This window comes from Cebus imitator, unplaced genomic scaffold (genome assembly GCF_001604975.1).
Source record: "Cebus imitator isolate Cc_AM_T3 unplaced genomic scaffold, Cebus_imitator-1.0 Scaffold353, whole genome shotgun sequence".
Classification (NCBI taxonomy): Eukaryota; Metazoa; Chordata; class Mammalia; order Primates; family Cebidae; genus Cebus; species Cebus imitator.
The window spans coordinates 1,330,645-1,344,512 of record NW_016107668.1 but is presented as its reverse complement, the minus strand read 5'-3'; the positions used below and the strand labels follow the sequence as shown (position 1 = coordinate 1,344,512).

Below are 13,868 nucleotides of genomic sequence, written 5' to 3'. Positions count from 1 at the left end.
TTACACACTTTAAAGGGTGAATTATATCTCAATAAAGCCGTTATTTTTTTTAAAAAGAAGAAAGACAAAGACTAGCTTTCTCCCCCCGCTGCAGCCAATGAGGAACTGTAAAGTCATTTTCTAGGGATACATCCACAGGGGCCATGGAAGGACCAGGACATAGCATCACTGAGGGTCATGTCAGGCTCCAAAGCCATTCCGTTTTCCCGCAACCTACCTGGCTCTTCCATGTGAACAATGATCCAGTTGAAGGCCACCTCGGCGCCCATATTTCCAGTGAAGTACACAGCCTTGCGACACGCTTCCAGGGGGAAACCCATCTCGGCCAGCTGCATCACTGACGACTCGTCAATGTCTGATGCTACAGAGCACAACAGGACAGTCTCGTGTGAAAAGGGAAATGCTATTGCTTCTTGTCCTAGCTGCTCATCACGCGCTCATCCACACACTACCCAAAGAAAGTGCTATTTTGTTGGGTGTAATTAACGGTTTCACTTTGTTTAGTTTTGTTGTAAGTCACCCAAATATTAAGCTATTTGGGCTAACTTTATATGTTCGACCCAAATAGGACCCAGGTTAATTACCTGGACAATCCAATCTGGGAAAACACTAAATCTCCCCATAGAAAATTAGACAAAAACAATTCCCAGAACGATTTCAGAGCATCCTCAAAACCTCTCCGCAGCCTCTCCTACGCCTGAAACTTGAAGAGAAAGCACTGTCTACAGCCGATAAAGCCTGTTCCTTAAGCCTCGCAGAAAGTTACTGCAGGCCTTTGCATCCGTCTGGCAATCGTAGGAAGCAATCAGCACCGGGAGCTGCAGTGTCCAAATGTTAGGTATAGACGGAAAAAGCTCCTTGTTTAATTATGTAAGTTTAAAACATTGAGAGAGAGATTTACAAAGTAACTTGGGCTCAGACAGAGAGAGCTTTGTTTTCTTTTGTTAAGAACATATAGATACTGGTAGAGATGTGTGTGAATCTGTGCATACATACAGATACACACACACACACACTGCTCTCAAATTACACCAAAAGAGGAGAAAAACTGGAATGGCGGGCCAAGATTCTGACGCAGGGCTGCTTAGCCTCATGCTGATGGTCAACCTCCTGAGCCCCGCAGGCCACCTGATCAGCAAGTCACTGACTAGCGGACAGAGAACTGTTTCCACCCGGGAAAAGCAGCACATAGAGACATACAGAACAGTGGCTCTGTACTGAACTCTCACACACAGGTGTATCAGAGTAATACCAATAAGACTTGAGAAACATTTTTAAAGATACATACGGTCTATCAGTTGGTTCATCAGGCGATCTGGAAATGAAGGGAGAGGACAGAAAGTGAGAAGAGTTTTAGACAAAGAAAACCTGCTGATCCAGGGTACCCCCATGCCCTCCCCACTCCTGGGGAGCCACACACGGCTGTTAATCCTGCAACCCCACACAGCCCGCCCCAGCCTCAGTCAGGAGAGAAGGCAATCGCTTTCAGGCATTTAGGTTAGTTACAACATGCCGCTCCGATCGTTATCTGAACAAACTACTATTTCCCTACTATCTCCCTATTATTTCTTCTTGAAAAAAACATTTTTTTTTTGAGACAGGGTCTCACTCTGTCGCCCAGGCCAGAGGGTGGAGCAGCAATCGTGGCTCACTGCAGCCTCAGCCTCCTGGGCTCAGGTGAGCCTCGTGACTCAGCCCCTTGAGTAGCTGGAACTACAGGCACATGTCACCAGTCACCACGCCTAGATAATTCTTAATTTTTTTTATTTTTTGTAGAGATGGTATCTCACTATACTGACCAGGCCAGTTTCAAACTCCTGGGCTCAAGTGATCCTCCCACCTCAGCCTCCCAAAGTGCTGGGATTACAGGCATGCACCACTGTATCCAGCCTCTCTCTCTATTTCTAACAGCTTTAGGTAACTGCAGTCCACAGGCCGGGGCAGCACTAATAAGCCATCTTGTATTTATCTGATGCCTGTGCTGATCCTTCTTCAATCCCTTTAATGAACCACCTGAACTCCATGACCCAGAACGTCCCTTCTCTAACTCTCTCTCCATAATTTAGCATCTGACCCAACATCGGAGAACATACACAGACGTCTGTCTGAACCTGTCTTGCTCCTTCTAGACCCACCTTACGCTTCCTTTACACCTGATCATGGTCACCAACAACACTGACTGTTTCCCTGACGGAAACCCTTTAGGAGAGGGTCCCAGAGTGCTAGGTCATTGCGAGTTAACTTACCCGAGTAACTCACCAGGTGAGCGAACAAAGCCAGAATGAAACTGAGTCAATCAGGATAACTGAGCTAACACTTAAACCAAGATTTTTCTGACACTGTTTTTGAACCCACAAAGGTGAGGCAACTATTCCTGGCGTGTCTTTTTCCACAAAAAAGTTATGTATTCTGAACAATGACCAGGGACAGGGTCACAAGGTCAAAGAGAAACTCAAACCTCTTCCTTTCTCCGAAGCAGTAACAGAGTTGGGGAGTTGAGATCCTGTCACGGTTTTTAAACCAACTCACCCTGTTGAATTTCCCCTTTAGGTTGTCCAAAGGTATTCCCAAGAATGCAATGACACAGCTTCCCAGACTGAGACCCTACAGAAAAACACTGTCCATTTCAACCACGCACGACGGGTCTGTGCCTGCTGCAATGTCTATTCTACGTTTCCTACTGCAGCCCTGCCTCCCTTCTGTGTGCTGGTGGGGGTCACATCACAGGAAGGCGGCTAGAGGACACGGCGTGAGGGTGGGGCGTGTTCTCCTGGCAGGAGATGGTACCTTTGGAGTCATCGGGAATGACGATGGGGGGGCTGATGTCTGGAAGTTCCTCCTCTCCCGGCTGCAACCCCCTGGCTCGGAGGTGGTTGATATCAAGCAGGTCTGGCATATCAATAGAAACATCTGCAAAAGGAGAGAGATTATACCCGCGGGGCTGTCCACAGCCACCTTGTTATACCACCAGCATGGTGACTACGTGCACGCGTCTAGGCAGAGCTAAGGGGCGTTTTCAATTCCCTAGAATGTGTCTCTTGACCAGCAGACTCATGAAGACTGGTGGGGTTTCGGTGGGGAGCCCGGGGAGTACAGTGGGTGGCAGGATTTCACACCCAACGAGAGCACATCACTTAAGCCTGAGGTCACAAACTGACAGCCCAAAACCATGTGTGGCCCACACAATCTGTTCCATACTTTACAAGTGTTGACAACAAATTCTGATTTTTAAATCAGAAGATTTAAAAGTTAGATTTCCAGCTTATTTGGAAACGCGTAAAGCTGTTGCGTGTTCTCGCACGGCAACACCGTCTGGAGCTGGTCTTCGGGTTCTACCCCAGACAACGGGCAGTGCGAGTGGCACACACCCAGGGCCCTGCCGCTCCCCGAGCATCGTGTCTGCGCCGGTCTGATTCTCACGGCAGTTTTTCTAGCTCATCTCTTTATTCACAGTGGGAATACCCGAGCAACGCCAAGATAGCTACGAGCTTCCTATACGCAGCCCCCTTCTTTCATTGTGATTATGAATCACCCTGTCCTTGTTAGGAGTTTGGGTTTGCAATCCCACGTGATGATGCAACTCATTCTCAGGTCATGATGATGCTGTGGATATTCTATGGTTTGAATAACAATGAAGTTTTAAGGAAATTAACTGACTCTCACGTGTAGTATCTCTACCGTGCATTTGTTAACTTCTTGGCTCCACTGTTGTGTAGACTTATTCAAATACAAAATTTCTCAGATTAATACCCTGTCAAGATGAGTATACTAATGAAAAGTGGGTCCAAATGTTGGTATAAGGTACATCTTTTGGGCTAGTAAACAACCTGAAAATACTGTCCCCAAAATCAGTTATGAGGCAAGGTCCATAAATCCTATTTTAAAACAACAACCCGAAGAACAAAGCTTAATTTAAAAAGCGAATTTAAATTTCAGGGCATAGCAAAACCAAACATAAAAGCTGACCAAGAAAATCAACACAGCTGTTCCTTCAGAGAGAAATTCAGGTTCATTAAATAAAACGTTGAGGTTCCTTAAAATTCAGCAAGTCAATGAAATCTGATTCAAATTTTATATTCCTTTACAGAAATTCCAAGGACAAAGAAAATAAGCAAACCATGTCCAAGGTGGTTCAAAGCCTTCAGAGCAAGACAGTTTTTTTCTCTCGGGTACTTTCCAGGTCCCTGGAAGAAAAGCTGAGTGGTCAGCCTCCTGCCCTCTGCCCTCTGCCCTCTGCCCTCTGCCCTCTGCCCTCCGCTGCTCACGAAACTGCTCTGCCAGGAAGAGGGATGCCTCCTGCAGGAGCATGACAGCCCGGCACAGTTTCGCGTGGCAAACAAGTGCTGTGTAACGTTAGTGCTGAAGGTCTCCAGGAAGTCACTCCAGCCTATCCCCTTCAAACAAGTGCTGAATCAGTGTAAGACTGAGTTGGGTTTTTTTCTTAGGCACTTAAAAACATAAAAACTTTAAAAGACTGGCAGATAATTCAGAGTGCTTGCTTGAGAAACGGTACATTCTTCCACATCGCTGAGGACAACCTAGTAAAGCCCTTTGTATTGGATCATAATGCTGGAGAAAGGCTTTTACACACTGTCTGGAAAACTAACCTCCAGCAATGGTCAGGAACCTCTAAAATTAGCACAAAGAAAGTCTAATGAAGCCAAAATCACATCCTTTATTTTAACTGTCTGATGCAACTGACTTTTTCTATTTTATCATTAATAGCGTGTGTGACGTTAGTGAATGTCATTAGCCACGCCTGCCTGCTCACAGGCAGAGGAGAGAGCTTCTTCAGCTGCTGGCTGTCCAAAGCGCGGTCTGTGGACCAGCGGCACCAGCAGCACGTGGGAGCTTGTGAGAAACACAGAATCGCAGGCCCACCCCAGACCTGCCTAATCTGCGTCTGCATTTCACCAAGATCCCAGGTAATTCATATGCATGGTAAAGTTTGGAAAGTGCTGTTTTCCTGACGACGTGAGGATTCTGTTTACACTCTTAGAATCCGGTTATTCCGGAAGCCACCGTAACTGGAGGGGTGGGTAAGCAGGTGGCAATGGCTGCCGTCAGGTCTTATCATATATCCCAGTTCAAAACAGAAAGGTGGGAGTGACGAAGAATGAAACGGAGCTGTCTGTGGCAGCGCCTACGTGGGCTCTTTCACATGCCATGTTGTTTAAATGGCTCGTTTGATGTTTTAAGCAAAAGCATGCAAAAGATACCTACCAAATTTTTTGGGAACCCAGTCAAGACCAAAAGTGAACTTCTTTATCTGCACTACCAAGTATTCAGGGAATGAGGCAAAGCGAGATGTTCTGGGAAACACAAGGGGACATGTCAATGAAACAAGGCAGTAAGAATTGTGAATACAGTTCAAAAAGCACATCAACTTTGTCTGAGGCACACCCTGCCATTCCAATGGCTGAACTGAGGAGGAGGAACACGCAAACACAGACACGTAAGTGGACACACACTCGTTCTCGCCTGCTCACTTGTCCTGGCCTTTTCATAAGAAAACGTTTAATGTAGAATGTTGTCCTTTAAGAATGCTTTTGGGGCCAGGCGTGTGGCTCACACCTGTAATCCCAGAACTTCGGAAGGCCGAGGTGGGCAGATCACCTGAGGTCAGGAGTTTGAGACCAGTATGGTCAACATGGCAAAACCTTGTCTTTACTAGAAATACAAAAATTAGCCAGGCGTGGTGGGGCACGCCTGTAATCCCACCTACTCAGGAGGCTGAGGCAGGAGAACCATCTGAACACTAGAGGCGGAGGTTGCAGTGAGCCAAGATCGCACCACTGCGCTCCAGGCTGGGCAACAAGAGTAAGACTCTGTCTCAAAAGGAAAAAAAAAAAAAAAAAAAAAACTTTACAAAAAAAAAAAAAAAAAAAAATGCTTTTAGACCTGTTTCAAAATTGTTACTTTTACTTTGCTGTGGTGTTTTACATTTCTTAAAAGTGCTTTTTAACCATTTATTTTTTCTGAAATCCTTTCTAAAATTGAGTATACATGTTTTTGACTGTTGATGACATGCATGTGTTGTGTATACGCACATGCGGTTTGAAAAGCCTCCCGGGTGACACTGAAACCCCCCACCTCCCCTTCCACACGCACAGAGCTGGCAGACGAAGCGCTGACGGAAACTCTGGTTGAGGCTGACTACTGGAAATGCCAGGGCCTCATTAAAATACTGCAGTTCCTAACCCAAAGCATAAAGCATGTTATAAATAAGTATCCAAAACATCTGAATCTGGGCCGTGAAGTTTAAAATTAATACACATCAGCAGTCTCTCGAATTGTCTTCAGACTTTCAGAAAGGCTCCGTGGCCTGGGCGTGGATTCGGTAATCTCACACCCAGACTGTTCAACTGGTACACCAGATTCTGACCTAGTTCCAGCTCACTCACTCCACACTTACCAGCTTGCTTTTAACAACCATCTCTACGTGTAATCAATGGGGGTGTGGTGGGTACGCATAAAAAAGAAAATGAGCTGTTGGCAGGTATCACAGATGCCTTTTAAAATAAAAAAATTCTAGAATATCGTCTACGGCCACACCACCCTGAATGCGCCTGACCTCGCCTGATCTCGGAAGCTAAGCAGGGTCGGGCCTGGCTAGTACTTGGAGGAGAGACTGCCTGGGAATACCGGGTGCTGTAGGCTTTAAATTCCAAAAATAAAAATAAAAAGATAAAATTCTAGAACATCCTCCCCACCCCACTTTTCAAATCTAAGGCATTGCCTTCTCCCAGAACTTCGAAAACAAATGCAAGTGTTTGCTGCCCCCTAGTGTCCGGGAAAAGGCACAACACAGGGACAGCACACGGGACAGAAGTCAGAAGATGTGGCTGTGGGCCTTCGAAAGGCCACTGCGTTCACTCCACATCTGGGCGGTCCACGGAGCCCGATCCACCTACAAAATGGACTTGCTCATATCTGCCTGCCAGGCCGTGCAACGTTCAAGAAATGACGTGAACTCACCTGGCACCCTAGAAGGCATTGTGTATACCCAAGGAATTAGCATGATTACTTTGCCCTGGAAGACCTAGAAGCTATGAAGCCTTGGATGCTGAACTGAACTGTCACTGATCTGTATTTTGCCCCAGGCAAGTTATTTAAATTCTCTGTATCTCAAATTCTCCATTACAAAGTTGGTAGAAGAGTAAAGGCAATAATATAAAAGATGTTCAGAAAACAGGAGCTTTCTCATCCCAAGCAACTAATCTACTACTGGCCAGGCTCACTCTCCAGAAATTATATAGTACCTCTAATTAGGTTTTGCGATCTTCCGAGAACCGTAATAAACACCATTCTTATTTAAATGTCACCAAGTCCCCAACTGCACCAGAAAACAACCAACTCCATCTGGTATTACAATTTTTTTTTTTTTTGAGATGGAGTTTTGCTCTTATTGCCCAGGCTGGAGTGCAATGGTGTGATCTAGGCTCACTGCAACCTCCACGTCCTGGGTTCAAGCGATTCTCCTGCCTCACTCTCCCAAAATGCTGGGATTACAGGTGCCCACTACCATGCCTGGTTAATTTTTGTACTTTTAGTAGAGACAGGGTTTCTCCATGTTGGCCAGGCTGGGCTCAAACTCCCGACCTCAGGTGATCCACCCGCCTCAGCCTCCACAGCCTCCCAAGGTGCTGGGATTACAGGTGTGAGCCACCACACCCAGCCATGATATTTTAACTAATGTAAAAATGTTATTTTTCTGACCTCCTCTTCCTACCACATTAGCTTTAAATGTGGAAAATACGTAATAGTGAAATCAACCAAAAGACATCGGTGAATCAATAATTTCCAAAATATGACTCAGGACCCAAGACTTGAAGCTGCTCTGTGGTGTCGAGGTCAGATGTCAGCTGTGACGCCACAGTAGGGGTAGTGGAATAACTCAAGGTTGGGGCAGGGATAATTTAACACATCACTGTGTCATGGGTAACAGCCAACCTAAAAGCACCAGAAAGTAGATTTAAAGGTGTTCAAATTATATTTGCCCTGTCAGGCCAAACATTATTCATCTTTGTAACCTCTATAGGGTCTCAAGTTGAAGCGCTCACATGTAGCAACCGTTCAATACGTGTCTGTTCAAATCCATCTCCAAAGTTATGCTTTGCATTCATTTATTGCAGGTTGGGGGCATCAGGTAGTCACATCTAGCAAAGTTAAAAATTATGCTCAGCTTATTTTTTTATTCCTAAAATTAATTTCTGGAATTGAAATATCCTTGGAAATGATATGTTTTTAATAAAGACCATTAGAATGTAAATCATTCAAAGAGATCTAGATAGACAGCAAATTTGCTTGGAAGAGCTGTTAAGGGAATTAAATGAGTCAAGACATAAAGTGCTTAGAATAGGTCCCAGCAACAGCACTGTGGTGTCTGCTAACGACCTGTCAGCATTATTTAAAATATATTGACTGTTCACCAATTACAATTAAGGCAAAAATACAATAAAGATTTTGTTGAGAAAGAAATATAAACTATCCCTCTCCCTGACATTGTCAACTGTACTGAAAACCTAACTAAAAAAAAAAAATCTTACCCTGTCTACTTGTTGAAAACATAATCATCAATCCACCTCACTCAAATTATATCATCAAAGACAAAAAATCTGGAAGCTAAACATAACGGAAATAACAGTTCCGTCCTGTATTTGCCCCGTGTGAGGCACTTTATATGGCTTATCTCCCTTAATTCTTACCCCAGCCCTGCAAAGAAAGTACCATTATTATCCCCACTTTGTAGACAGGGAAGCCGGAGCTGATGGCGAGGTCACCTAGCCCAGGTTGCACACCAGCAAGTTCTAGACGGGGCGTTCGAACACGGGGCGTCCACCTGGAGTCTGTGCTGTACAACCCCACACCAAGGTTTTTTCTTTATAAATGATGGTGGGTAAGTAAAAATCTCTCCCTCTCAACTCTTCATCTGTGAGCTGTCTGAGGGCAGGAGTTAGGTCTGGATCAACCCATTGCCTAGAATATGCTAAGTGAGCAATAATATTTGCTGGGTGAATGACCCTTCCAAGCACTGACATTCTTTGCACACACGGTCTGTTCATGATCATTTAAGAGAAGGGTCTTTATGTCTGGCCCATCCTGATGCAAGTCCCACCAAGATCTTTAGGGACTGTTTGCCTCTTCATGGTCTTTTCAGGCTCTGGGTGTAACAAGGAAAAACCCAAGGTCCCAGATTAACAAAACGTAGACTGAATCACAGCCTCCATTGCTGGAAATAAAAATAAGATCTCTTAGAAACCCACTGAACTGGTTTTCTCAAAACTAATATTTGAAACATGATAAATCATAACAAAGAAAAAGCAAGGCTCTTGGCTGGGCGCAGCAGCTCACGCCTGTAATCCAAGCACTTTGGGAGGCCGAGGCGGGCGGATCACGAAGTCAAGAGATCAAGACGATCCCGGCCAACATGGTGAAACCCCATCGCTACTAAAAATATAAAAATTAGCCAGGTGTTGTGACCCACACTTGTAGTCCCAGCTCCTTGGGAGGCTGAGGCAGGAGAACCACTTGAACTCGCGAGGCAGAGGTCACAGTGAGCCAAGATCGTGCCACTGCACTCCAATCTGGGTGACAGAGTGAGACTCCATCTCAAAAAAAAAAAAAAAAAGAGAGAAAGCAAGCCTCTGTAAAAATGTAAGGATAAGCAAGCATGACCAGGAACATGGGGGGCCCGATAACCGGCGTTTAGAGTTTGAACTCAGACGGGAATGAATCCATGTCTGCCACTTACTGGCCAATGACTTCTTTTATTTCTTCCCTCATAAAATGAGAAAACAATGGTACCCACCTCAGACAACTAAGAGGATGCACTGTGTAACTGATGGGGGGGCTCGGCGCATGACCCGGTGACAGCAGACGTGCCGTCCACGGCAGCGGCTTTACTGCCTTTAACACTGTCTTCTCCTCTCCCACAAGGACCAGTTTCCAATCACTGACAAACGGATCCCCCAGTACTAATTCTTCTCATGTATGGGAGGGGTGCGTGCGGACAGAAAGGAAAAGGAAAGAGGTCCTCGTAGGAGCCGCAGGAAGCAGAAACCCTTCCTCAAGGATTCTAGGTAGAAACGCTCGCACTGCCCACAACTGCCGAGGACTGACTTGGGCACGATCATTCCTCCGTTCCAGACGGAAGGACACCGGGCAGTGACTTGGCCCCAGGACAGAAGATACGGTGGGAAGTGGACGCAGGAGAAGAATCCAGGTCTCCTGACCACAGCCCCAGGCTCAGGGAGTCTGCCCGTCTGTGGAGAGCTCGTGCCTCTCAGTCCCCATTTTAAAGACAGGCCATTTCCAGGTGTTGAAAGGCTGCTTCCCGGCAGGACACTTACAGGGACAGGCAGGCCCAGAGTGTCACACCTGCACTTCTAAGACACCAGGCCCTTTTCTGAAGAGCAGGATGGGTAGCCGAGGGCCAGGCAGGTGAAGAATACCCACTCTGCAGCTTACCCCTGATGCTGGGGGCTGTCTAAGCTTCCAGGTCCCCAATCACGTTCCGCCTCCAAAATGGAATCAGAACAAAAGCACCAAGAGGAAAGGATAAATGCTCCAGGAATCAGTCCTAAGCTACTGTCCATGGTTTTTAAAAATTTTCCATCAGTAATAGAGAGTGTAGAGCTCTAACTGCCCAGAGTTGTCTCTGAGTTGTAACTGAGCATCTCTCATGCTGAACCTGGGAACTCACCAACTGTTATCTACAAGGACACAAACAGGCCCACGCACACGCAGGCACACACATGCACACACACAGGCACACGCACATACACACGCACACAGACACAGACACACACACACCTGCAGCTGAGCAGTCCTAGGATGGAAACTCACCCAGTGATGGGCAACTGATACCCGGATGAACTGCTATTCATCTCCCTTGGATATGGGGCTTTGAAAAAACAATTGTAACGAATATGGCTTGTTTTCCTTTTTTGAAATAAACTGTTTTTGCATTCCTATTTTTAACATATGATGTCTATGATCTGAAACATAGCAGAAGCCTGACGGAGGGGTTTCAAAGAGAACAAATAATATAGGTTGAGGCCTGTAATCCCAGCACTTTGAGAGGCTGAGGAGGGCAGATAACCTGAGGTCAGAAGTTCAAGACCAGCCTGGCCAAATAGTGAAACCCCCTCTCTACTAAAAATGCAAAAATTGGCGGGGCACAGTGGCTCATGCCTGTAATCCCAGCACTTTGGAAGGCTGAGGCATGCGGATCCCCTGAGGTTTTGAATTCGAGACCAGCCTGACCAACATACAGAAACCCCATTTCTACTAAAAATACAAAATTAGCTGGGCGTGGTGGCACATGCCTATAACCCCAGCTACTCAAGAAGCTGAGGCAGGAGAATCACTTGAACCCGGGAGGTGGTGAGCTGGGATCACACCACTGCATTCCAACAGTGCTAGACTCCATCTCAAAAAAAAAAATACAAAAATTAGGCAGGTGTGCTGCATTCCCAGGTACTCAGGAGGCTGAGGCAGGAGAATCACTTGAACCTGGGAGGCGGAGGCTGCAGTGAGCCAGGATCATACTACTGCCCTCCAGCCTGGGTGGCAGAGGGAGACTCCTCAAAAAAAAAATTATTATTATATACATATATAATGAACTTCTATTGAGGCCAGGGTACAAACAGCCCACAGCAGCTGTTCCATCCTTTAATCCCCTGTCTGTTAGCCAAAAGCTCAATCTTAGCCTCAAAAAAAAAATAGTCCAAGATTATATGAACACAGCAAAACTCCTGGGGCCAAACTTTCAGGCCCCCCAGTTTCATGGCACTGTAAGCACTCTTTGTCCAGTTAGGGGCAGTGATATGGAGTGTGTGGGCAAGGGCTCAGGTGTTTCAAGCCAACTAAGGTGGCAGGTGGAGGAAAAAACTTATATGTGTCTGACAAGCAGCCTCGCAACGTGACAACAGGACATCTGACCAAAGCCTGGGCGGCTCGTTCCAACAACGCTCGCAAGACCTCCTGTCCACTCAGATGTCCTGAGAGTCCCAGACTCCAAGGAGAAACACAGTCAGCCATGCTCTAGGCCCAGTCTCTAATTATGGAGTTAAAATATAGCGTAATCGAGTTTAAACTGAGGCCTGTCTCACATATTTTTCGGATTTCTTCGTTAATAATGTCATCCTTGCCATTTGGGAGTAGCGGCTGCTTCTTGGCTGTACCCTCTTAGTAAGAGAGGGGCAGGGACAGGCAAGGGAGGGAGGGAGGGAGGGAGACTCCTAACAGGGAATAAAACACAACCTTACATTTAAAAAAAGAAGCCCCTCCTTAGCACATAAGATAAATTACAGGCCTGTTGTACTGGACAGGTCTCACGCAAGTCAAGTCTGATGACAATTAGGATGTGTGAAGCATAATCCCATCCATCACACATGGACAGACACACACAGACTCAGATATCACCCACTTACTCTCCCCTACCCCATCCCCACCTCTCAAGGACCCTCCTCACCCCGCTGACTACACACTTACTTCACACCCGCGGACTTTGCTTGTAGGGCACTGCTCCAGAAATCGTCAACGTTTTCTGGTTCAGAGAAGGCCTGGAGGCAGGCACTAAACGGTATCTTGGCGCGCACCAGCTCAGGAAGGGGTCTTCTGTTCACTTCTGCTTCCCTTCTCGTTAGTTCGTAAGCGATCAGTTCATCTGGGTGAAAGAGCAAATGGATGACCTGCTTATCCTACGGAAATGAAAAGCACCCCCTGTGGACAGTGTTCCCTGAGGCTTCTGGGCTGGGCCAGGGTTGCTTATGTGTGGTCCTTTACAGAGCCAGATGCGCCTGCTGAAAGGCTGTTCTCGGGCCGTCTGTAGAGGCATGGACAGACGGCATCAAGCATTCACAGCTTTTTGCCGGTCCGCCTGTGAGTCCGGCAGGAGGGCAGGGTGGGCGTGGACTGGCCTTGGGGGGGTGAAGGCGTCAGAGCGTGTGTGTGATGTAAATGCCCATGAACCTGGTTTGTCCAAAGGCCAATCCTGGGATTATTCAAATGCCATCCTCCCAACACAGGCCTTCACATCAGAGTATCTTATCTCTGAAAAAGGTCCAAGGGCTCACCTCTCCCCAGCCCTTTGCTGCCTTGCTGAAGAACTGAGGCCCAAAGTCGAAAGCAGCCAGTTACTGACAAAGCTGGACTTCAAACCCGGATCAGCACCACCTCCCCACCCAGCAGATAAGGCCAGAAAGAGATTTACATTGTATAAAGGGATCAGTATTTGCCAATGATCACACACACATACACAAAAGTAACACAAACATTCCTGTTAACTTCAAACTGTCAAAAAAAAAAAAAGAAAAAAGAAGGAAAAAAAAAAAAAAAAAAAAGAACCGTCACTAAGCACCTGACAAGAACCAGATCCAGTGTTCGACATTTTCTGATTAGGTTCCACCAGCAACTATGATTAGAGGTCATGGGTCCGGCAGAGGTGTGAGGCCAAGGCCATCAACGCACATCCCATGGAGTAGCATCTTGTAGAGGTTACCCAGCGCCTCAGACATCAGGCCTCCCCACCCAGAAGGCCTCTGTGCTCTTCCTGCTCAAACCGTTACATACTAAGGAAAAAGCGGAGCCCCAAGCATCAGCAGATCCGGTGCTGGAAACTAACCTGTAGTCAAAATTATATACGGATTTGAATGGCCTTTCTTGGCATTTCCTTTGCATGACTCAAAAGAAAAAAGAAAAAAAGCCAGCTCCTGATTTATCAGTTTGTAAGTACACTTACACACATACATGTTTTCCTGAACACATGTATGCTTTGAAAATTCATTCCCGGTCCCTAGTCAGTTTATGATGTGCTTGTATCAGGGTTGCTAACATTAGGTGTTCCCAGCAGCCAGATTCTA

At 46.4% G+C, this 13,868-nt stretch overlaps 1 protein-coding gene and 1 pseudogene across 2 annotated transcripts in view; one reads left to right on the top strand and one right to left on the bottom strand.

Annotated features, from left to right (window-relative positions):
- Positions 1-13,868, bottom strand: part of USP13 (ubiquitin specific peptidase 13) — a 128,096-nt gene that overhangs the window by 25,813 nt on the left and 88,415 nt on the right. For both annotated transcript variants that reach the window (XM_017506313.2, XM_037730566.1), the window contains exons 13-17: positions 12,499-12,673; positions 5,224-5,312; positions 2,788-2,910; positions 1,289-1,315; positions 218-361 (exon numbers count right to left, since the gene is read on the bottom strand). In XM_017506313.2, coding sequence (XP_017361802.1) covers positions 218-361; positions 1,289-1,315; positions 2,788-2,910; positions 5,224-5,312; positions 12,499-12,673 — 558 coding nt within the window. The remainder of the gene's footprint in view (positions 1-217; positions 362-1,288; positions 1,316-2,787; positions 2,911-5,223; positions 5,313-12,498; positions 12,674-13,868) is intronic.
- On the top strand, positions 6,542-6,660 carry LOC119467936 (annotated as a pseudogene).